General features: G+C 41.8%; 1 protein-coding gene across 3 annotated transcripts in view; it reads right to left on the bottom strand.

Annotated features, from left to right (window-relative positions):
- Nucleotides 1-1,406: 1,406 nt before the first annotated feature.
- LOC147015832 (C-type lectin lectoxin-Thr1-like) overlaps nucleotides 1,407-25,873 on the bottom strand; it is a 35,559-nt gene continuing 11,092 nt past the window's right edge. Inside the window, exons 4-7 of one of the 3 annotated variants that reach the window (XM_085848397.1) lie at nucleotides 21,814-21,913; nucleotides 17,046-17,180; nucleotides 4,662-4,770; nucleotides 1,407-2,081 (exon numbers count right to left, since the gene is read on the bottom strand). In XM_085848397.1, coding sequence (XP_085704523.1) covers nucleotides 2,014-2,081; nucleotides 4,662-4,770; nucleotides 17,046-17,180; nucleotides 21,814-21,913 — 412 coding nt within the window. In that variant the 3' untranslated portion in view covers nucleotides 1,407-2,013. Of the gene's footprint in view, nucleotides 2,082-4,661; nucleotides 4,771-17,045; nucleotides 17,181-21,800; nucleotides 21,914-25,873 lie in introns of all 3 variants that reach the window. The other 2 variants (XM_085848398.1, XM_085848399.1) reach the window with 2 other exon arrangements.

Here is a 25,873-nt window from a genome sequence, read left to right as displayed (position 1 = left end):
TGTTTTCACCTTTTCTTGACGTAACGTAGTGACGTTAAGTGCGATTGTGACGTGATTTGATCCCAGACTATTTCAGCAAGATTGGCTATCACGTGTTAAAATTTGAGAACGATTGCTTCAGTAGTTTCGGCTGCGCACGAGCGTAAATATTTTTTTAAATGACGTCAGTAGGCAAAACTTTGAAATCATACGCTTGCGAAAACTATGCGTAATTTGTAATAAGATGCATTTAGTAATCATTTAGATCTTTGAATGAAGTTTAATTTGGCGTCTACAACTGAGTTATGTCCAAAAATGTGTTTTCACATTGTGTGACATCACGTCGTGACGTTTAGTCTGATTAAGACGGGGTTTGGACGCGGACCGTCTCAGGTGGATTGCCTATAGGTGTAAAAATTTAAGAATGACTGGTCCAGCCGTTTGGGCTGTAGACGACCGGACAAACAAACAAACAAACCAACAAACAGAACAGACCAACATACTTGACAAAATCAGAGATTTTGCCAAGTAATAAATGGACCCAAATGCAATACCTTCTCCTCCAGTGAGGGTAATAACCTTGGAGACAAGTAAGCTTTTGAAGAAGGAGGCATTTCATCACATCCTGCAATAACCACTTCTTGACTGAAAGAATTATACAAGTAAGGGAAATCAATGCTTCCACTGCTATGGAACAAGTGTGTGTCTAAACCTGTAGCATATCTTAATAGTATCATTTTTTGAAGAATAAAAGGAAATGAACATCATTTTCATAACAATCTATACAAGTTGAGCTACACACCCAAACAAAATACAAGGTCAAAATTGAAGAATGCTCGTATTATTGCAGCATCATATAATGATGGACACATGAGGTATATGTGACATATAATGATGAAAACACACAGAATATCCACCTTAAAATTAACAAAAGGAAAGAGAGAGAGAAGGAGAGAAAGAAAGAGAGAGAGAGAAAAAGAGAGAGAAAAAGAGAGAGAAAAAGAGAGAGAAAAAGAGAGAGAAAAAGAGAGAGAAAAGAGAGAGAAAAAGAGAGAGAAAAAGAGAGAGAAAAAGAGAGAGAAAAAGAGAGAGAAAAAGAGAGAGAAAAAGAGAGAGAAAAAGAGAGAGAAAAAGAGAGAGAAAAAGAGAGAGAAAAAGAGAGAGAAAAAGAGAGAGAAAAAGAGAGAGAAAAAGAGAGAGAAAAAGAGAGAGAAAAAGAGAGAGAAAAAGAGAGAGAAAAAGAGAGAGAAAAAGAGAGAGAAAAGAGAGAGAAAAAGAGAGAGAAAAAGAGAGAGAAAAAGAGAGAGAAAAAGAGAGAGAAAAAGAGAGAGAAAAAGAGAGAGAAAAAGAGAGAGAAAAAGAGAGAGAAAAAGAGAGAGAAAAAGAGAGAGAAAAAGAGAGAGAAAAGAGAGAGAAAAAGAGAGAGAAAAAGAGAGAGAAAAAGAGAGAGAAAAAGAGAGAGAAAAAGAGAGAGAAAAAGAGAGAGAAAAAGAGAGAGAAAAAGAGAGAGAAAGAGAGAGAGAAAGAGAGAGAGAAAGAGAAAGAGAAAGAGAAAGAGAAAGAGAAAGAGAAAGAGAAAGAGAAAGAGAAAGAGAAAGAGAAAGAGAAAGAGAAAGAGAAAGAGAAAGAGAAAGAGAAAGAGAAAGAGAAAGAGAAAGAGAAAGAGAAAGAGAAAGAGAAAGAGAAAGAGAAAGAGAAAGAGAAAGAGAGAGAGAGAGAGAGAGAGAGAGAGAGAGAGAGAGAGAGAGAGAGAGAGAGAGAGAGAGAGAGAGAGAGAGAGAGAGAGAGAGAGAATCATGGAAAAGTTTGGGTAGAATGTGCTCACACGTAAACTCTTGCACACCACAACGTTCAATGCTGACTTTTCATTATTGGTTCTTTAATAAGCAAAATGTCCTGGACAGACAACATTATGAAAAAACATACATGTAAAAAGATGCTGTTTGAAAATAATATGCAATGCTGTTGAACATGTACAAGGTATGAAAATGAGAAAAATTTGATATTTGCTTAATTTCGAAATTTATTTTAGCTTCATAAAGTGCATTTGCACAGAACACTCAGCTTTGTTTCACCAGAAGCATCATTCCAACCATTTAAACCTGAAATGATAACAAGAAAACGGGTTAATTCAAACCTTCATGCTTTTCAGAGGAGCGTGAATATGTCAATTTTTTCCAATGCAGCTTCAGTTTTAAAATGAACTGGAATGGCTCTCGGTAGAGAGCATACTTCCGCCAGGCTGAACAGTTTACATTTTTTCACACACACACACACACACACACACACACACACACACACACACACGTATCTATACTAATGAAAGGCAATGTGTGTGTGTGTGTGTGTGTGTGTGTGTGTGTGTGTGTGTGTGTGTGTGTGTGTGTGTGTGTGTGTGTGTGTGTGTGTGTCTCCTCCATAACTCCAAAACTATAAAACATAGCAGCCTGAAACTTTGCATACATATAAAGAAAACTCCAAGGAAGTGCACAAGTAAAAATTGGATGTTTGGGTTTATTGAAACACCCCTTTTAAAGATAATTAACGACCTTATATAATTCTGTCCTTCATCAGGCAATCCTCAGCCACCTCACTCTCTAGGGTCTAAAAGCGTTTCTTGGGTAACCTCGCTGGGGTCTGAAACTGCCATCTTCTTTGGCGTGCCCAACCATGCTTCAACTTGGAACAGGCTGCAACGATTTCTTAAGGATAAAGTTTGTTTTTTTTCACTTTCCTCACTCATTATCGAATGCCTGTTCATCATAGCTACGAATCGCTGGGTACATTGCAATGCTTATAAACGCCTCGAGAGGCCTAACCTTATTTCATGTGTGTATATTAATAACAGAGAGAATCTCTTAAAATAACCAGAATTACAAAATGTAATCTCCAGATTTGAAAACATCAACAGTTCCGGCTCTGTAAAAAAGTGTTGATTCGTCCAATTTGGACATTGCATGGGTGTTTCCGGGTGCATCGTTGTATTGACGCCAATTAGTAATCGCTTGCCAAGCCAAGCGTTCAGTTGGAGTGCTTAATTGCTGAAGCCACTTACCGAGCTGTACATTACAGTTCTTCTCCTGATCTGGATGTACAGTCGACAGTTACTACAAGGTAGAGGTACATATACAGCACACACGGACATGGTACATAGGGGTAGATTTGGATATGTATGGACTCTCTGCGTGTGTGTGGACATGACATGCCTGTTACGGGTGCCATGGTGGCAAAGTTTCATCCTGTATCTTATGGAGGTTCTATCAGGTTTTCCTTTGTCCTCGCGCCTGTTAAAAGCATTTGGATATCGGATTTGCTTTATAAAGGTTGTATGTTTCTCTTTGTGAGTTTCAAAGCAAAATATATTTGATAATGCCCGATTTCTGAGCCGTTTGCCGTATTAAAGTGTTTTCTAAATTACCGAGCCAATTTTTTTTTCCACCCATCACACGCAGCTGTTTATAAAGAATAATGTTTGTGAACATATCCCTGAAACGTCTATATAAATGTAACGTTGCTTTTCGGTGAAAGCGACTCAAGGTTTCTAGGTTGTATACAGTATGTACTGTAGGCAGTAATCACACTGACTCCAACTTGCCGATTCCCGAAAAATTGCTGATATTGGCCAAGCATGTGTGTGTGTGTGTGTGTGTGTGTGTGTGTGTGTGTGTGTGTGTGTGTGTATGTGTGTGTGTGTGTGTGTGTGTGTGTGTGTGTGTGTGTGTGTGTGTGTGTGTGTGTGTGTGTGTGTGTATGTGTATACATATATGGTAGTTGTTGTCATTGCCTGCTATCTCCACATGTATGGGGTTTGTTTGTCTTTGCATACCTCAAATGGCACTTTTTTGAAAAATGGTGAGCTTTTTTGAGTAATGGCTTCCTTCTTGCACCCGACTGTACAGGCCAGACTTGTGGAGTTCTTGGAATATTGTTGTCGCATACAAACAGTGACCAGTCTTTGCCATAAAGGCCTGTAGCTCTTTCAAGCTTGCCATTGGCTTCTTGGCGGCCTCTCTCTTCAGTCTACTCCTTGCTTGGCCATCCCGTTTGGAGGGGCGGCCTGATCTAGGTTGGGTCTTGGTGGTACAACACTCCTCCCAATTCTTAATGATTGGCTTGACTGTGCTCCAAGGGATATTCAAGGCCTTTGAAATATTTTATACCCATCCACTGACCTGTGCCTTTCCACAACTTTCTCCCGAAGTTCTTTTGAAAGCTCCTTGGTGTGTATGGTTGAGTCTTTGCTATGACAAGCAATACCTGGCAGAGGAAACCTCCAGGAGCAGCTGATTATATACTGATATAATCATAATCACTGTAATTTAACAGAGGTGGAGGCCAATGAACTTGGTGTGTGATTTTGAAAGTGATTGGTTACACCTGAGCAAATTTACAATTTGCTCTTATAAGGGGGGTGGACACTTATCCAAACAAGATATTCTAGTTTTGTGTTTTTAATTTTATGAAATTTGTAGAATTTGTTTTTCACTTGGAAGTTGTGGGTTACAAAATGTAAATAAAGGTAGAAAAAAGTTTGATTTAATGCAATTTAATTCCAGACTAAAAGGCAACAAAAGGTGAAAATTTTGAAAGGGGGTCTAGACTTTCTCTCGGCAGTATGTATGTATGTATGTATGTATGTATGTATGTATGTATATATATATATATATATTTTTTTTTTTTACCTCCATGATGTTCAATGCAACTCTCAGTTGTATTCAGATTGTTTGGTTCACCATCAGCAAATTTATCAAAGTCCCAGCTACTTTCATCAGTCCAAATAACCTTTCCTTTCTGAAAAACAAATAATTAATATGTTTCATCATGTGAAAACATTACTTAAAATTTTGCAGATAGATGATACAAACATACGCAAACTTTATTCAAATCAGGCTCTTTCCCGACTTGTTGAAGACAGTATAGACCAGATGAGATTTCAACAAAAAATAAAAGAGAGTGAAGAGGAATTTTTGAGTAGAAGATGGTAACATATGTTTCTTGTCTAATATGGGGGTGCTAAATCAAAAAAAGGAGAGTGAAGGGGAATTTTTGAGTAAAAGATGGTAACATATGTTTGTCTAATATGGGGGTGCTCATCTAAAAAAAGTGAAGGTGCATAATTAACTCATCCTAACAGTCTTTGCGAACCCCAGGCCTAAATTTTGATGCGTTATTTCTACATTATTTACACAATGTATTTCCTGGATTATGTTGTTTTCCGATGTGTGCCAGTAATGAATTTCTATGATGTTTTAAGATTCCATCTTGCTGCACAGAGTTACAAGCAAATTCTGTCTGGAATCCGAAAATATCCCCACTCGTTCTTGTTCATTATCAATTCTGCCATTGAAGGTGGACAGAAGTTATGCTTTCACCCCTGTTTGTGTCTGTGTTTAATTGTGAGCAGGATATCTCAAAATGCATTGGATGGATTCAGAGAAAAATTGGAGGACAGGTTAGTTGGGCGTGTGCCAAGGCCGAATTGATTCGATTTAGGTGAAGATCCAGATACTAGAATTTTAAAGTGATTCTTTGCCTTTGAGAGAGAGAGGCCAAAACTATATAGCACGATATTTCAAAACGTGGACGGATTCGGACAAAACTTTGTGGACATGTTGGTTGTGTGACAAGGACTAATTGATTCGATTTTTCTGAAGATCCAGACCAAAATCCAGAAACAAGACTTTTTAACCCTTTAAACCCTGAGCTCTTTGGACTTTCGGCTGTCCCACCCTGGACTCCCTGGAGAAAAATCCGGCCGCTCATGTATATGGAGGTTTGAATAATGGCTGATAAAAAGGTTGCTGGGGTATATGGAGGTTTGACGAGTGGCTGGTAAAAAGACCACTCATGTATATGGAGGTTTGAATAGCGGCGGTAAAGAAGGTCGCTTAGGTTCAAAGGGTTAAAATGGTTCTTCACAATTTAGAGATGGTGCCAAAAACGATATACAGGGTGTTACAAAAAGACCTGGACAACTTTGGTTGTTAACATACTGAAACACAAAAGAAACTTACCACCTTTTAAACCTTCAAATATCAACAATAACACTGCGTGAAGTAAATGTGTGAACTTATTTGTGGACAATAGTCTCCTCACTGTCAGACAAAACAGTCACGGATGGTCACTTGAACCTTCAATGGTCACTTCATAGCACAGCTATTGAACAGCCGTTTTGACTGTCAGTGATTAGCCAAGGGGTACGGGATGATTTTAATGAGCTGCACGTGATGTCTTGATATTGGCTTTAAAAAGGCCAGTGCAAACTGGGCATTTCAATCAACATGACACGATTGTCGAGGGATCAATGGCAGTGTGCCTTGGGCATACTGCAAGGCGGATTGAGCTACCGTGAGGTGGCACGTCACCTTGGATGTTCACACCAGACGATATCGGCCCTGATGGACAGGGACACCCTCCACAACTCTGCAAATGACAGACCTCGATCAGGGAGGCCAAGAGTCACCACTGCAAGGCAGGACAGGCAGATGATCCAAAGTCAGATGGCTTCAGACATTGAGGACTGAGTGGGACAGAATCCAGCAGAAATCCATCCAAAGACTGGTAGGCAGTATGTGCCGACGATGCACTGCCTGTATCCAAAACAATGGTGGCCACACATGCTATTGAAAGGGGACTGGCATTGCACCCTGTGCTGTTCTGTACTGTAGAACAAACTTATGAGATGGTGTATCTTGGTCAAAAACTTGACATGTCATCAATAAAATGCCAATGTTACAATTAGCAATTGTTGGTTTGTTTTATTTTGAACTGTTACAATTTTATTACATTTCAAACAAGTGGTAAGTTTCTTTTGCGTTTCAGTATATATTTAGAACTGTAAATAATACAATGATACCCTTTAGTTTATATGATACAGAAACTCATAAAGTTTTGTGCAGACCATCAAGACTGATCAAATGTGAGCTCTGTCGCACACAGGACATCAAGGTGGTACTCAAGTTTGTGCCATGTTCAGCTCAGCAGGTTTGCGTTCACCAGTGATCCGAGAATGAAGATCTGGCAGGTTTGCCACCTTGGTATTGTAGACATCTTTGACAAACCCTACAGAAAACAAATCAAGGGGGGGTTATATCTGGTGATTGTTGGGGCCAGGTGGTTGGTACATCTCGGCCAATGCAGCGACCTGGATATTTTCATGCAGAACAGCTCGAATGATTAAGGCCCAATTAGGGGGAGCGCCATCATGTTGAAAAATGATATCATGTTGCAGATCTTCAATCTGTGGGAAGGCGAATCCTTCCAACATGTTCATTTAAATTGTTGATGTCACTGCATTCCCCCCAAAGAAAAACGGACCCACCATGCGGTCATGGTGAAGGCCACACCACACATTGACCTTTGGACTGTCATGTATGTGTTCAATGGCCGCATGGGGGTTTTCAGAGCCCTAGATCCTCACATTGTGCTGGTTGACATTCCCTAATTCATGAAAGCAAGTTTTGTCTGTGAACATGACCTTTTTCAGGTAATCTTTGTCTTCTACGTGAATGATAATTTCCAAGGCAAAGACATTGCATTTGGGTCCATCATTTGGTTTGAGTTCTTGCAGAATCTGCACCTTTTGGCATAAAGTTTCAGTTTTTTATGCAAAATCCTGTGTCCAGTGGTGTTTGGAAGTCCCAGTTCTCTGGATGTGCATCGGATTGATTTTCTGGGACTTTGTTGAAATGATTCACACACTCGTTCAACGTCTGCTGCACTTGCACTTTGTGAAACGGTACTTTTCTGTTTCTGACAACTTCCAGTCTACTTAAGCCACTTGTACCACTCTGTGATACGAGTCCGCAATGGCAGATTCCTTCCTTACCTTGTGCAGCAATTACGCTGAACTTGCGTGTCGGATCTTGGCTTGATGAACCAGGAGATGTACTGAGCATTCCCCTGTTGCAGTTTCATCCCGTATCTTATGGAGGTTCTATCAGGTTTTCCTTTGTCCTCGCGCCTGTTTCAAAAGCATTTGGTTATCGGATTTGCTTTCAAGATTATATGTTTCTCAAGGTGAGTATCAAAGCAAAATATATTTGATAATGCCCGATTTCTGAGCCGTTTGCCGTATTAGCGTATTTTCTCAATTACTGAGCAAAAATTTTTTTCCACTCGTCACACGCAGCTGTTTATAAAGATTAATGTTTGTGAACATCTCCCTGAAACGTCGATATAAATACAACGTTGATTTTCGGTGAAAGCTACTCAAGGTTTTTGGGTTGCATACAGCACCTAAAGCAGTCCATAATCACACCGACTCCAACCTGCCGATTCCCGAACAATTGCCGATGTCGGCCAAGCGTGTGTGTGTGTGTGTGTGTGTGTGTGTGTGTGTGTGTGTGTGTGTGTGTGTGTGTGTGTGTGTGTGTGTGTGTGTGTGTGTGTGTGTGTGTGTGTGTGTGTGTGTGTGTGGTTTGTTCACAAAGCACAACATATTCTCTCCAATAACTCCCCTACCCCCCACCCCTCTCTCTCCGTCTCTATCTCTCTGTCTCTCGACGTATCCAAATTATCGTCATGTCCGGAAGGTGGATATCTCCTCATGTATCTGGATAGTGGTTATGTCTGGGTAGAGCTTGTCTCCAGACGTGTCCAGGCGGTGTTTGACTTTGGACAGCTTGGCTCCGAATGTGTCCGAGCGGTGTTCATGTCTGGACGGGAGTTTGTCTCCAGACGCGTCCGGACGGGATTTAGGTCTTGACAGGAGTTTATCTCCAGACGCGTCCAGGTGGTGTTTAGGTCTGGGTGGTGTTTGTCTCGCTATGCATCTGGGCAGTGTTTATATCCAGGCAGTGTTTGTCTCCACACGCGTCCGGGCGGGGTTTAGGTCCGGTTGTGTCTGGGAAGTGTTTGTCTTTGGACGCGTCTGTGGGGTGCTTGTCTCTGGACTGTGTTCATCTCCAGAGATTTCCGGGTGGTGTTTGTCTCTGGACTGTGTTCATCTCCAGACATGTCCGGGTGGTATTTGTCTCTGGATGTGTCCAGGCGTTGTTTGTCTCTGGACTGTGTTCATCTCGAGACATGTCTGGGTGGTGTTTATCTCTGGGTGGTACTTACAATATGACTGTTAGAAAGTAGATTTCAGACAATATTTTGCTTTCTTCTTCACTGTTATTCGATGCAGAATCATTTTGATGAGACAGTATGAATCGTAATTAACACTGCACCACACGTCTGCCTTCCCTTCCTCTCACCTCTCGCAGCCTTCCCTCTCCCCCCCCTTCCTCACTCTCCCTCTATTCTCACTCTCCCTCCTTCCCTCCTCGCTCTTTCCCCCTCCCTCCTCTCTCTTTCCCCCTCTCCCCTCTCTCTCTCTCTCTCTCTCTCTCTTTCGTCCTCTCCCTCCCTCCTCTCTCTTTCCCACTCTGGATCCTCACTCTCCCCCACCCCTCTCTATCCCCCCCCTCCCCCCCCACCTGCCCCGGCGGTGTTAAGGTCCAGATGCCCCCCCCCCCCATCTCAGTGTTTCCATTAGCAAAGCGATGGACGGTATTTCCTAGTAAAGAATAAAGACATTATTTTTCATAACTTGACCAACTTAATGCCAAACTTCACCTTTGTAAGCTCATATTTTGGATTAACACCACTGAATTCGGCGAGAAACAGTTTACCAACATCCATGCAAAAGGGATCTTCAAATTATCTGTTTCAGGTACAATATTGTTTTGATGGCCATTTAGTTTTTATGACTTGACCAAATTAACCTCAAAATTTGACCAAAAACTTGATCTACTTTAACCTAGCTTAAGGGGCTGTCACACCTTGACGATTGAGCCAGCGTATGCCGATGTATGAAAAATTTGTCTAAAACGCTGGCACACGTCGAATACATATGGGTAAGTTTTGTATACGTTAGGAGCACGCTGAAGCATACTGAAGCACGCTGGCATACGTCGTAGTACAACGAGCTCATTGACAAATTTTAACATGCTCAAAAGTTTTTGACGTATGCCAGCATATGACTCACATGTTCCGCATACGCTGGACATAAGTTGTAGGCATGTTACGCGATCGTTGTCACACGTCGACACACGTTACTTGTAAGTTACTCATAAGTCGAAACACGTCGAGGTAATGATTAGCATACCCGAAACTTATTTCTAACCTATGAATAACGTGTTGTAGGCACGTTACGCGATCATTGACACACGTCGACACACGTTACTTGTAAGTTACTCAAAAGTCGAAACGCGTCGAGGTAATGTTTAGCATACCCGAAACTTATTTCAAACCTATGAGTAGTGCTTTGAACCTATGAGTGACGTATCTCCAATGCATATTGATGTATGTAGACGTATTTGACGTCTTCCGGACGACCACAGAACTTCTGAACGTGTTTCTAACTTACAGCTACCGTATAATGGCGTATTGGCAGCGTTTATGGGAATTGGTCTATAAAAATGGGGTTCACAGAAGGAACCCGTCAGTGTTTCATACTCCATGTTTTTTTTTTCTTGTTATTTTTTTCTTCGACATGACGGTATTGTTGACACTTCGATTTCTCATGCGGTTATGATTTAAATCGTTGAGCGGCAGCCTTTTAATTATATTATATTATAACCGCACTAGAAATCAAAGTGTCAACATCACCGTCATGCCGAAGAAAAACAAAAAAACCCCCCCAAAAAACCATGGAGTATGAAACACTGACGGGTTCCTCCTGTGAACCCCATTTTTATAGACCAATTCCCCGAAATGCTGCCAATACGCCATTATACTGTAGCTGTAAGTTAGAAACACGTTCAGTAAGTTCTGTGGTTGTCCGGAAGACATTAAATATGTCAACATATGTCAATATACGTTACTCATAGGTTCAAAGCACGTTACTCGTAGGTTAGAAATAAGTTTTGGGTACGCTAAACATTACCTCGACGTGTTTCGACTTATGAGTAACTTACAAGTAATGTGTGTCGACATCTGTCAATGATCGCGTAATGTGCCGACAACTTATGGCCAGCGTATGCGGAACGTGTGAGTCATACACTGGCATATGTCGAAAAATTTTGAGCATGCTTAAAATTTGTCGACATGCTCGGCGTACTACGACGTATGCCAGCGTGCTTCAGCGTGCTCTTAATGTATACAAAACTTACGCATAACGTATTCGACGTATGCCAGCGTATTCGGCAAATTTTTCAGACGTCGGCATACGCTGGCTAAAACGTCAAGGTGTGACAGGGCATGACGGTGATGTTGACACTTCGATGTCTAGTGTGGTTATGATTTGAATCGTCGAGCGGCAGCCTTTTAATAGGCTACGCCACGTGATCGTAGGCGATACGCTGCCGCGCTATGCATATGTTAGACTATCGTTGGGCATACGTTGTGAACGCCGACAACACGCGAAGCATTCGTTGGTATAAGTTATCTATAAGTTATCGAAACGTTCTGTGTACCTTACTGATACGTTATGCATACGTCCAACTTGTTATGAATACGCCAAAAACCTTTTAAAAAAACATCAATAGTTCAGCGTACGTCAGCGTTTTACATACATTTTGATACGTTGCCATATGCTGGCGAAAACGTCAAGGTGTAACAGCCCCTTTAGAAAGGCAGGTTTCCAACTTCGACTCAAAAATGCCCCTGAGGCTCTGAAAATTAGCTTTTTTCAGGAATTTGGTCCTGACTATAAGGCAGACAGTGTGTTGTAACATCACCAGGTCTTGGTGGACAAGGTCTTTCTGTGTGTATTGCCCAAAGATAAACTGAGTGGCATAATTTGGGGAACTCATAAGCTATTGGCAGGAAAATGGTTTGCATATCTAAAAACCCAAATTTTTTCTTTCCTGCCAAGATGACAGGGCAAGAAGGCAAGCTCACAAACTTTCTAAACAATTTAATAATCAGTAATAGCACTTCAACTTGATAAATTATTAGACATACGAGATCTGCATAACTAACAGAGCCTTGTCAAGAGACAAACATACAAAGTACACTTAGTGACTTGGAGATCAAACCAAAACCCACTATGGTCACAGATCCTTATCCTTCAGAGGAAGGTCAGAAAAAGGCAGAACACAAATTAGTAATTCAAAAGTGCAGGGAAGAGAATAAATTGATAAGGGGACTAAAGGTCTAAACGGTCACTAGAGTCTAGGGTTCGAAAGAGTACGTCCCAATCGTAGTTAGGGTCTGAAGGGGACCAAAGGGTTTAAAGGTCTCAAGGGTATGTTCCCATAGTAGGTTCTGTCAAAAGGGGTCAAACTTATCTAAGGGGGTCAAAGGGTATAAATAAAGGGTCTTGAACTTTTACACAATATTAGACCCTTTACGGGTTCTAAGGTGTGTAAAAGTCTAAAAGGTCTAATGGATCCATAGGGGTCTATCAGGGTCCTTCATCTGGATACAAATAAACAATTCAAAAAGTGCAGGGAAGATAATAAATCGACAGAAGAGAACACATCCTGAGGAGAAAATGGGAGGCAGCTGTTACACGTGTCCACCAAGGACTGGAGAGGGGAATTCACACATCGTGGGGAGGTCCAGCTGGGAAGTTCTCGGAGCACCCCTTTGAAAAATCCCTCTGGACCCGACTGCCAACAAGATTAAGGCTTCAACATTTGCCTTATTCTCTTATCTCCTCTGTCCTCATCTGAAGTGGACTTATCTCTCTCATGGCTTTCACTGATTGGGCTTTACTCTCTGGTTGACTTCTAATATCTTTTCCGCTTTCTCGCAATTTAAGGGGTGGGACGAAGCACGTCTCACCCAGGCGAATTTCCTTCCACGTCCCCTGAGGTGGTGAGTTTACCCACACAGAGATATAGAATCATTGGGAAATAACAAATGAAATGATATGTGGGAAGTGAGGAAAAAACAAAACTAGTTCAGTGGGACATGTGGCTGGTCACTCTGTCTCCATTATATTTGGCCCATGTATATCAATTCACAATTTACATATGCAGATGTAACAGTATATACAGTACATTAATACAAATAAACAAAGGGGAGGGGGAGTGGTTCACACTCCTTTCCAAAAATACCATTCAGTGTTTGAGAATCATTCTTACCATCATTTTCATTATTGTAATTATTAACTTATCTGGAATTTACATTCCAGATAAGGTCTTAGTTATTTTATAACTTGGTTTACGGATCCGCCGACGGTATATTTGCCGAAATGAAATATAAATATAAAACACATTTTTAACCTTTTATATTTATACATTTTCCGCCGAAGGTGCAAAAGTTTCAAAACCCGAAATGTAAACGTCGGCATTTATTTTCAAAATATAATTTCGTGCGCGCGCGCCAAAATGCCGAGTCACCTTGAACCGATCTGCACAGTTGTCCTCGGTCATGGCGTCTGAGCAGTGGCCAGCGTGGTTCAGATTGACTTGTTTCTGGGGCGAAAGTGATTGGTTTTTTTTTTCTATACCTTGTCTAGGCTCGTGTGAGAGCAAACACACAACGCACATCATGGGGGATATGAGACAAGAGAGGAGGGAGTGGGAAGGACAAAACAGTGGGGAACAGAGACATTAGGAGAACTGTGGAAGGGAGAGGTATGGGACGGGGAACATGGGGAATAGAAGATAAACATTACAGGGACTTTCAGGAAGGAAAGCAGGGAATTTGAAGGAGGTGGGCTTGGGTGGATTATCGGGGGTAGAAAAGATCGAGGATTTGGATGGGGGGTGATAAAAGGTGGTGGTGAACAGCTGTTTTGAAGGCCTGGAGGGAAGAATGGGAATGAATAGAGTGTGGGAGTTTATTCCAAAGGCGGGGAAAAAAGAGGAATGAAAGAGTGAAGGTGAGCAGTGATTCGTGATTTTGGTAGTTTTAGCAGAAGGGGGTTGTTGGCAGACCTTGAGCGCCCTGCAGAAATTTGGTGGGGACAAATCGCAGAGAGAGCTGGGGGGGGCGAAGCTGGAGAGGAGACGGTAGAAGACAGAAAGACCACCGACCAACCTGCGGTGATTGAGTGAGAGGTCCAAAGACTCAGCCTCATTGCGGGAGATGCCAATGATCCGAAATGCCTTGGTTTATACAGTGCGAAGCCAAGAAAGGTGGGAGGCAGGAGCACCAGCCCAAAGTGGAGAGCAGTACTCCATCAGGCTTTGGACCAAAGCTTTGTAACTGGTCAGGAGCTCAGGTGGGCCGAGGAAGGACTTTGCACGACGGAGGATTCCCAATTGGCGACTGGCTTTGGAGGCGAGGTTTGAAATGTGGTTTTCCCAGTAAAGGTCATGGCAGATAGTGAGACCCACAAGCTTGAAAGAAAGGACTTCTTCCAGAGGATTGTTGAGAAAGTGGATGGGGGGGATTTTCTAAACGGTCCTTTCGAAGAGACATGGTGAGAGTGTGAGATTTGTCTGGATTGAAAGACATGTTCACCGTGTTGGACCAGTTTGTGATTTCATCCAGATCTGCACTGAGCGCTGCTGCTTGCCGGTCTGAGGGATGACCGATGGTATGGCAGAAGGTGGAGTCATCAGCAAACAGATATAGAGGATTTTCCAGAGAGTCAGAGAGATCATTGAAGAAAACCAGAAAAAGAACAGGGCCCAGAACGCTACCTTGAGGAACTCCAGCCTGGACAGGAAGAGGGGATGAAAGAACTCCATTTAGGGCCACACGGTGACTGCGACAGGAGAGGAAGTCTGCGAGCCATGAGTTGTTAAGAAGTATGTCAGCGGTATAAATTTGAGTGACTGTATTGGTGATTTATTCACGCAACATCTTGACGACGAATATTCTGGCCGAACTATTGCATCAATTCAGTGCAGCAGCAGGGATGATTCGCACGCTACTCTCGATCGTGCCGATTTTGTTTCTGTCGAAAGTTGTACACCGCTGTTCGTATTGAAAGATTTCGGTGCCAAGTACGTCAAAGTTTCCCTGCGAGATGCTGATATTCAGCCTTCAACGGAACAGAAATCAGCCTTTAATGTGCTCATGGGGATGGGGAGACGGTACGATCAGATGCCCACTGAAAACTAAGCTGGTTATGGCTCTGATTGACCGCTTTGAGCGTGTTGACTCCGAGTAGACACCTTTTTAAAATCATATGCAGCACTATGCACTGGCGTGCATGCACACATCTACGACTTGGACAGTAATTTTCTCAGCATTGCTTCCATTTGTTTGATGATCCAACAGGTTCCCATAGGAAAAACATGCCAGACTATATTGTAAAAACAAGTTTTAATCCTTATTTATTGTTTTTCACATCAGATGATTCAGTGAACAATGGCATCCTGCATTTGAATGGTTTTCCATCTTCAATGTTTTCTTAGATTCTCCTGGTCCGGGATTTATATTTATTCCACCCCCCCCCCCACCTACCCTTGTCTTTTCCATGGAACATCCGAAAAAAAATCATAAAAATATATAATTTCTAAAAATTGAAATTATATTTATATTTCGACCTACCGACCCTACATTTTAGCTGAAGAACTGCGTAAACCAAGTTATAAAATAACTAAGGCCTAAGGTATTGTCATCGCGCACCATCCATCCGTCCGTCCGTCCCCGTTTTTGACTTCTCCGGCCAAACCGCTAGGCCAATCCGGCTTAAATTAGGCAGCAACGTTCTTCTCCTGACTGGTAACAGGAATTGCAAAGCTCATTCCAGTCACATGACTTTAAGCAGGTCAAAATGACTGACTTAGTAAATTTCTTCAAACATCTTCTTCTCCAGACCCACCAGTCAGAAGGCTACCAAATTTGGGATACAACATTAGGCCAAGGTAGGGATGTTAAATTGTGAAGGTCATGCCAATCACGTAACCAGAAGTGTGTCAAAATGGCAGACTTCATCAATTTTTGTGAAAACTACATAAATTACTGTAAAAAATCTTCTTCTCCAGACCCACCAGTCAGAATCCTACCAAATTCGGGTCACAACATTAGTACATGGTCCTCATGGTAAAATGCAGAGACCATGCTGATCGCGTTCCTGGAAGTGTGTCAAAATGGCGGACATGTAAATTCCTTCCAAAATCTTCTCTTGACCCACCTGTCAGAATGCTGACAAATTTGGGTTGCAAAAATTATAGTCGGGTTGGGATGTTAATTATATTGTGAAAGTCATGTGGATCACATGACAGGAAGCATGTCAAAATGGCTGACTTGGTAAACTTTGGAAAATCATGTAAATTCCTTCAAAAATCTTCCTCACCAGACCCACCAGTTAGAATTCTACCAAATTTGGGTTTCACCATTAGGTCAGGGCTCAGAGAAGCTTCAGGTCTCGTGGTCCTATTTTTTATTATTCACTTATTGTTATTTAAAATGTTACCAGGGCTTGTGCAAAAACCATATTAACAAGACAACAGATGAACAGGTTAATGAAAACAAACCTTGCTATCTTTGGTGTTAATGTACTGAACCTCAAACATTAACACTAACGATAATAAAAATAAAAAAAACACATGAGGAAAGAAGGAATCCAACAAAGCATCTAATAGGACAGTTATGAAGGAGAAAAATAAGACATAATCAGATAGAAATAGTAATATAAAGCTTCAAGATCAAAACTACATTGGAAGAACAATTGGTTTCTGGTAGAGAGCATAGAGAAGTGCACCTCCAAGGAACCCTGCCCACCAACATCTGATGTATAATAGCTCGCCAGCATGTGGGAAGTACCAGTGTCAAAGTGTCGATAAAAAATAATCTCTACACTTGGGGCTACTCAGCAAAGTTCAGCTTCCAAGCATGATATCACATGAGAGCCAGAACAGTTCCCAGAGTAAGGGATTTTATGAAAATTGAGGTGAGGTGAGGGAAATTATGGACAGTAAACCCCAGTAGGGAGCCAGAACGTCTCCGTAAAGATTAAAATTTGGCCGAAAGGTAAATTAAATGACAAAACTAAATTACACCTAATCACATCTAATGGTGAGTCGAGCACCGTTTATTTAAGTCTGAGCTAAAGGCAGCTGGTGCTCCCTGATGGAACTCCCAATGATGTGTTTTGTGAAAAAAGCCAATGCTTGTTAAAAGAGGGCTACGGTGCAACTAGAAGGTTAAGGAATGTTCGTGCAACAGTACTCTTGCACAGGACTTTCCGTTAAATGATCATGTTTTGTATAAAGAAGAAATTTACTTACCAAGTGTGAATATCTCCCACCAAACCAAATCCGCTCAGGTCGTGGTTCTGGCCAGAGCTGCAGCACGAATTGGTATTCCTCCTCATCATGAATCGAAGGAAGGTGGCAGCCATTCATATGTTGAACACAGAAAAACTGAAACAGATCCACAAGAGGCATGGGCATGCTCACTTACCAGGAAAAACCTGATGATGACTAAACGGCTTAAGGTAACACTTTGGGTTCATTTATTGAACACTCTTAATGGTATAAAGCATTAGTGGCCATGTTTTTGCAAGATAATAATTGAGAGAAAGCAGTCGTGAGAAACCAAGCTTGGACCACGCAACTGGAAGCACAAAAACAGTCTTAATGGAGCTACAACCTGTTCGCAAAGCAAACAGCGAAACATCTTTATCATTTCACATCTGAGACTTTACTCTCCATCATCTAGCCTATGTCCTGTAGCATCTCGATTCATTCGGTGTACTGGTACGAGCTCTTCCACAAGCTTCGACTATGCATACAAAAAAAACCCAAGCCTTTCCACCCACTTACACTCCTTTGTTCCTCTTTCCTCTAATATTGGTGAAATTGCCTTCTGGATATGGTTCAATCACACTCTTCCCACCAGGGCTTTCAGGAAGAGGTGAACCAACATCTCATGTTATATCACCCCCCAACCCAACTCGCAATCCTTCATAGCCCTGTAGCATCTCGATTCATTCAGTGTACGAGTACGAGCTCTTCTACAAGGTGATGGAGTCAAGCAGCTTTCTTTCTCAAACTCAGAAGGTTAACATGACCATGGGCACGATTTGGTCACTCCATAAGGCTTGTAAGAAGTGTGTATCCATCCTGAAGGCCCTGTCACACCTTGACGATTTAGCCAGCGTATGCCGACGTATGAAAAATTTGTCTAAAACGCTGGCACACGTCGAATACATATGGGTAAGTTTTGTATACGTTAAGAGCATGCTGGCATACGTCATAGTACGCTGGCTAAAACGTCGTAGTATGCTTGCATACGTCGTAGCACGCTGGCATACGTCGTAGTATGCTGGCATACGTCGTAGTATGCCGAGCTGTTAGACAAATTTTCCATGCTTGAAATTTTTCGACGTATGCCAGCGTATGACTCACACGTTCTGCATCATGCTGGCCATAAGTTGTAGGCACATTACACGATCATTGACACACGTTACTTGTAAGTTACTCATCAGTCGAAACATGTCGAGGTAATGTTTAGCGTACCCAAAACTTATTTCTAACCTATGAGTAACATGTAGGCACGTTACGCGATCGTTGACACACGTCGACACACGTTACTTGTAAGTTACTCATAAGTCGAAACACGTCAAGGTAATGGTTAGCATCAGTGTTCCAGACTCCCTGGTTTTTTTTTTCTTTTCTTTTCTTTTCTTTTCTTTTCTTCGGTATGACGGTGATGTTAACACTTCGATTTCTAGTATGGTTATAATATAATATAATTAATAGGATGCCACTCAACGATTTAAATCATAACCGCACGAGAAATCGAAGTGTCAACATCACCGTCATACCGAAGAGAAGTAAAGAAAAGAAAAGAAAAAAAATCAGGGAGTCTGGAACACTGACGCTAACCATTGCGTCGACGTGTTTCGACTTATGAGTAACGTTCAAGTAATGTGTGTCGATGTGTGTCAACGATCGCGTAACGTGCCTACAACTTATGGCCAGCATATGCGGAATGTGTGACATACGCCGAGTACGTCGAGAAATTTTTAACATGCTGGAAATTTCTCGATGTACTCGGCGTATGACGACGTATGCCAGCGTATGACTCACACGTTCCACATCATGCTGGCCTGGCCATAAGTTGAAAGCACATTACGCGATCATTGACACACGTCGACACACGTTACTTGTAAGTTACTCATCAGTCGAAACACGTCGAGGTAATGTTTAGCATACCCGAAACTTATTTCTAACCTATGAGTAACATGTTGTCGGCACGATACGTGATCGTTGACACACGTTACTTGTAAGTTACTCATAAGTCGAAACACGTCAAGGTAATGGTTAGCATCAGTGTTCCAGACTCCCTGGTCTTTTTATTCTTTTCTTTTCTTCGGTATGACGGTGATGTTAACACTTCGATTTCTTGTACGGTTATAATATAATATAATTAATAGGATGCTGCTCAACGATTTAAATCATAACCGCACTAGAAATCGAAGTGTCAACATCACCGTCATACCGAAGAAAAGTAAAGAAAAGAAAAGAAAAAAAAAAATCAGGGAGTCTGGAACACTGACGCTAACCATTGCGTCGACGTGTTTCGACTTATGAGTAACGTACAAGTAACGTGTGTCGACGTGCGTCAACGATCGCGTAACGTGCCTACAACTTATGGCAAGCATATGCAGAACGTGTGTCATACGCCGAGTACGTCGAGAAATTTTCAACATGCTGAAAATTTCTCGATGTACTCAGCGTATGACGACGTATGCCAGTGTACGACGTATGCCAGCGTGCTCTTAACGTATACAAAACTTACCCATAACGTATTCGACGTGTGCCAGCTTAGTTCGGCAAATTTTTCATACGTTGGCATACGCTGGCTAAAACATCAAGGTGTGACAGCGGCTTCACACTTCGATGTCTAGTGCGGTTATGATTTGAATCGTTAGGCCGCAGCCTATGAATAGCCTATGCCATGTGATCGTCGGCGATACGCTGTCCCGTGCTATGCATGTTAGACTATCATTGGGCATAGGTTGTGAACGCCGACAACACGCTCAGCATTCGTTGGTATAAGTTATCTATATGTGATTGAAACGTTCTGAGTACGTTACTAATACGTTATGCATACGTCCAACACGTTATTATATGCCCAACATATAATAAACGTGGTACGGGGACCCTAACTATAAACACATACTTACCGATATAACTGTTATATAGCACCTGAATGTTGTGTGCTCATGGCTTCCAGATTCGCAACAATAATACAGTGTGCGTCATTCTTTTCAATCATCTCCCAACAAATGTGAAGTTTACAACTAAGGTGGTGGGGGCGTGGAGGGGGGGTTTAGTGTTCTGTGAAAGCGAATATAAAAGCTAGCCAATCAGCTTTGAGCTGGGTTTTGACGAATGGGAGAGGATGATCCGGGTGACAGATGATGGAGACGTGTCCACGACCTAAGTTAATGAATAAATTGATTGCCGTCCAATGAAAGAGCCTGCCGGGTGTTTCTTTTAGCACAACTAGCTGTGTTCGTACGTGTTGTGACTTGTAAGTGTTAGTAAAACTCACACCACTAGAGTGGTGGTGCTATTTTTTCATGTCAGAAATGCACGTGTAAGTTTACTTTAAAAACTGTAACTGGCCACAGGTGTGTGTGTGTGTGTGCGCGTGCGTGCATGCGTGCGTGCGTGCGTGCGTGCGTGTGCGCACGCGCGCGCACAAAAGAGAGAGAGTGGGAAGAGGGAGTCTAAAACAAATACCTGTCACAGCTCGTCAAAGGTTATGCAAGAATGATCAATGCGACCTACCTAAGTCTCCCCCACCCTTCCAATCTGTCTGTCTGTCTGTCTGTCTGTCTGTCTGTCTGTCTGTCTGTCTGTCTGTCTGTCTGTCTGTCTGTCTGTCTGTCTGTCTCTCTCTCTCTCTCTCTCTCTCTCTGTCCCTCTCTCTGTCCCTCTCTCTTGGTTAATGCCCATTTCATGACGGACTGCTGTCATTCATCAGGGGGGGCAGGGCCAAAACGATGCTGCTCTTGCACCTTCTTGCCATTTGGTGATCAGAACTACCAAGTTTGGTGAATTTCAGCAAAACTTACGTCATGCCTGAAGCATGAAGTACACTCATGTTGAACTTGTGTGGGTGTTTCTGATCTCCACAAGGAGGTACTGCTGCCAAAACAACTAACTCATGAAAACATGAACACCCTGCAACTCAAAGAGAATTCTTCAAATACATTCCTATTCCGATAATCTCACTACACTACGTTAAAACAGCCAAGTAGAATATCACCAATTCAAAATATACCCTTGTTAATAACTGAAGCTACCAGTTCTACTTTTTTATCATATGGCAATTTAAAACATCAGGCCAAAAAACAGAAGTCCATTCAGAAGTGAGTGAAACATCATGTTCATGGAAATATGCTTTGAACATTTTGGAAATGCTTGTAATATCCACTTCCTCAAGGAGCGAAATATGATGCCAGAGATTCAACTGCACGGTGCCATTTCTGTTGTTGTTTCCCCACCCTAAATACCCTCTCCCTCCTGCAAGGATCAGTGTTGTTAAACCACTTTCCCTCTGCCAATATGAATTAGACACCTTTCACAGGGTGTACGTTAGCTGTCGTGTGCAGCCTGTGGCTGCAGATTGCATAATTTCTGGGGGCACAGCTATGCCTCTGATGCAGTGCCCTCTATTACCAGGACACTGGTACTCATTTCGCCAACCTCAGAAGGATTACAGGCTGAGTGTACCCCATCTGTTGTTAATTCAATGGCAGACAGGGGCTCAAACTCAAGACCCTAACATCTTAAGCCAGCCACCTTAGCAGTGAAGCAAACACCAATCTTATGGGGTATATGTAGTGTTGTATTTTCACTCGATTCAAAATAACTTTTCTTACTTATTTAAATCACTTCTTGCTCATGTCCTCCAAAAAATAAATGGGTTCAAGCTTGAGTGTTGTGCTTCACTTTGGATCTTAGTGTTTGTGAATTTATGACATAAACATTTTCCCCTTAAAGTAATCCAGTTTTTCTCATTACCTCTGCATCGTACCAAGAAAGTCTTTGAGATGGGAATGTTTTGTAGCAATATCCTCTGAAGGGGGTCCACCTGCTCTGGCAGTTCTTTTTTCTCAGAATGTGAGTTTCTTGTCCTTCAATATAAAAAAAGGAAAGAAAGAGGTCGTGTTGGTCCTATATCACAACAATTAGTCCAATTTAACATTTAAATTTAAGTGTTATCGACACTATAAGATAGCCGTTTGTCCATCACCATTTTTCTCAGAGATGGTTAAACGGATCTTTATCAAACTTTCAGAGGTTCATCATTGAGTGTCGGGGAGCGTTTTATGTAAAATTAAAAAAAAGTTTTTGAACATTTTGAAAAAAACAAATAAATTGGGATTTTATTTCTTGATTTAAATTGCTCAAATTTCTTCAAAATGCCAACAGGATTAGGACAGCACTGGGCAACGCTGGGTACCCCTGCTAGTATTACATATTGTAAATCACTCCTCAATATCTATCCTGCAATTCCATTGTCAGTCACATACAAAGAACAGAAGGTTGTCCAAAAGGTGGCAACAAAAATTAATCTCCATGATCATTATCGGTTTAATTAACTTTCTAAAAACATCTGGTGTATTCGCACGAAGCTAAGAGAGACTTAACTCAAAACTGTCTTGGCAACAATAAGTATTTTAATTGTACGACACAGAGAAAAATGTGGTGGAGACTCTTGTCCTCTAAGAGTCCTCTTGACAGAAGACAAGAGTACGCATGACACGTCGTGAGCGTTTCTGTGTCTAATCACTCAACCTGGACAGATTGACACGATATTTCAAGGTGTTGACGTTCCCATTGAGCAGCCAGGCTCATCGAACCCCACACAGGTGAAGGCAATGCAACGATGCTTTGTGTATTGTTACGTCTTGCTTCCTTCTTGGGAATAAGGTCCAGTAATGACCTTTATTTTGATTACGAACACCACCAACAATGATATATTCAATCTCCCTCCGAAAAGGGCTCAACCCAAAATATATTGAATTTTTTTCCCCACTGGTATGCTTCAGTGGAGGTACAAAATATACTAAAAGTTCTCTGAAATAAATTTGGCTTATGCCAAATGTATTAAAATGTTAAAATGTATTAAAATGCAAATTAGCTTCTGCCATTACTGAAAAATAGTCTTTTTTAAATAACTTTGGAACCAAACATCCAAACAGCCTACATGCACAGATGTCAATCATTCCATGCAAGAACTCACAGGGGTGAGTTGCGACACCAGTGAGTAACATAAGGATTCTACACAATCAAGAACGAAACAGGATACTTGTACACGCACAAGATTCGAAGAACTCTTCATAAACTGGATCCTTTTGGTCCTGATCACTCCCTGCGAGGACTTGTTAGCGGTTTCTCTGCGGATGAGTCAGTTGATGATGATGCTAAAAATGTTGGGACAGATTCTCAATTCAATGTTTGCAAAAAAATGTAAGTGACTTCTCCATTCAAAGAAAGAGGCAAGCTTGGATCAAGAACAGCAGTAAAAGTTGATGATGAATCTGTGCAGGTTGATCCACAACTCCTCTTTCAGAGACTAAGTTTGATTGCTGCTAATGGATCACAGGATGACCCTGCATTTGTCTTTAAGTATGAGTTGTACACTCACTCCACTTGCTCTCTTTGATCACTCTTCCTATCCCTTCCATGGGAACCAAACAAGCCAGCACTTTCTGATGCACTGTGGAAACTGGTCAAGAATGAAAATGAACCAACACTTTCAAATGAAGTCGTAGCCTGGTGTTGGCTCAGTGGTTAGGGTGGCGGCTTGGGATCCTAGGGTCCTGAGTTCAAGCCCCGTCGGCTGCTGAATTAATACAGCAGGGGGTTGACTCAGCCTGTCATCCTTCCGAGGTCAGCGAAATGAGTACCAGGTCCAGTGTGTACTGGTAGAGGGGCAACGCATCAGCGACACAGTCACGCTTCAAGAAATGATAGCTACCCCGGCAGCTAAGCTGCCATACGACCACCACCAAATGAAGTCCAATATGTACTTGATAGGTGCTCTTATACAGCATTTGCCATGACCATAGGGAGAGACATTTGAAACTGTTTGTGAAGGGTATGTGAACTACATCACCAGCAAGTATGAAAAAGCCACAATCGTTTTTGGTTGGTATGAAAACGGTTCAACTATCAAAGATGAAACACATCAGAGATGTGGTCATGGATCAGGACCAACTGTCATACTTAACCCCCAGACACTTGCCACTTTAAGGAAAAAGTACTATTTCCTTGCCAACAAATCGAACAAACATAGGTTTCTCTCCATCCTGAGCTCCTACCTCGAAAAAGCTGGATGCTTAACAATTTACGCGAAGAGAGAGGTTGATGTGTTGATTGTCCAAAGTGTTATTCAATCTGTGAAGTCAGTGGACACTGTCCTTGTTGGAGATGATATGGATTTACTGGAATTGCTGCTCCATCATGTTGTCATGGATAGCCATGAGGTGTATTTTAAACCTTATCCAAAAGCTAGGAAAAGATGACTATGTAACATCAAGAAGTCAAAGGACAAATTAGGATCACATGTCTGCTCAAATTTGTTGTTTGCTCATGCTGTACTTGGCTGTGACACAACATCCAGACTACATAGCATGGGAGCATCTGTTTTACTTCAGAAACTTCAACGCAGTGATGAATTCTCAAAAATCACAGAGGACTTTTTGCAGAACAGATCCACGAAGGATGATGATATCAAAGCTGGCAAGAAGGCTCTTGCGTTTCTGAACATCGATGATGAAGATGAGGGCCTGGAAGTTTTACGGTACAAGCGGTTTCAAGAAAAAGTTGCGAACCGTTTGAAGTATGTTGAGGCAAATAATTTGCCACCAACTTCTGCTTCAGTGAAGTACCACAGTCTTAGAGTGTATTACCAGGTTCAGGAGTGGAGGGGAGAAACTGAAAGGTAGACATTTAGAACCGCAGGAATGGGGATGGAAAAAATATTGAAGGTCAGCTATCGCTTGTAAAAACAGACGTGCCACCTGCGCCAAAGGAATTCCTCCGGTTATTCAGATGCAGCTGTAAGACAGGTTGTGGTACACAGAGGCGCACCTGAAAGAAACATGGCCCAGACTGCCCATTCACATGCAGTGATTTCAAAGGACTCAATTGGTCAAATTCCCCAAAGCCCCTCAAGGACGATGATTTGGAAGAGTGAAGAGTGAAATACATCTTTTGGTGAGCATATTTGACATTATTGGAATCTGACATGACAGAATGCACCAGCAAAATACAATTTGTATCAATTCGTTTTCACGGATCAAACCGCTGACTTTGTCATGTTCGGTCATTCAGTTTCCGAGTTATGTGAAAACACAGATATCTACTAATGGTGGAAGCTAATTTGCATATTTCACTGGATACAATGCTTCAATGAGATCTCAAATATGTTCATTAGATTCCTTGACCCTCAAAACATGGATATACACACCATTTTTCACTATGTTTGGTTTCAAAGTTATTGCAAAATGACAATTTTTCGGTGAAGAGAGAAGCTAATTTGCATATATTAATGCATTTTTGACCCATTTCCACCAGTTTTAGAGAACTTTCAGGATGATATTCTCAGGATTCCCCTGAAACACATACAGGTAAAAAAAGAAAAATTATTTTTAAATTTGTTCTCGGTCAAACCACAGTTTGACTGGACCACAAGCTGATCATCACTTAAATTAATACTTCCTAAAGGATGTTTAATATATATTTACATAAATACTGTGACGTCCACGTGACTTGAACAGTCCCGCCAACGTAGAATGAGCCGAAACGATGGAGGCGGTTTATTTTTTATGACCCAAGGATGGCGGTTTTAATCGATCTACAGCAAACGGGACAAGGAAGGTGGCACGAGTCGCTTTTCACTGAGTTAATAATGTTTATTTCTATAACCAGAATGATAATAAGACTCGGCAAGAGGAGGGATCCAGGGGCGATTCGACGGGAGGTGGTGTGGGTTTGGGCGTGGGGGAAACACAAGCAATTCCAATGGATATACAAATCTCAAATCCTCTAAGGTGCCAGGTACACACACACACACACACACACAC

This window comes from Eptatretus burgeri, chromosome 12, assembly GCF_056783735.1.
Source record: "Eptatretus burgeri isolate ZD-2024b chromosome 12, Ebu_testis_v1, whole genome shotgun sequence".
Lineage (NCBI taxonomy): Eukaryota > Metazoa > Chordata > Myxini > Myxiniformes > Myxinidae > Eptatretus > Eptatretus burgeri.
The sequence above is the reverse complement of the archived record's forward strand: the minus strand, read 5'-3'. Positions and strand labels throughout refer to the sequence as shown.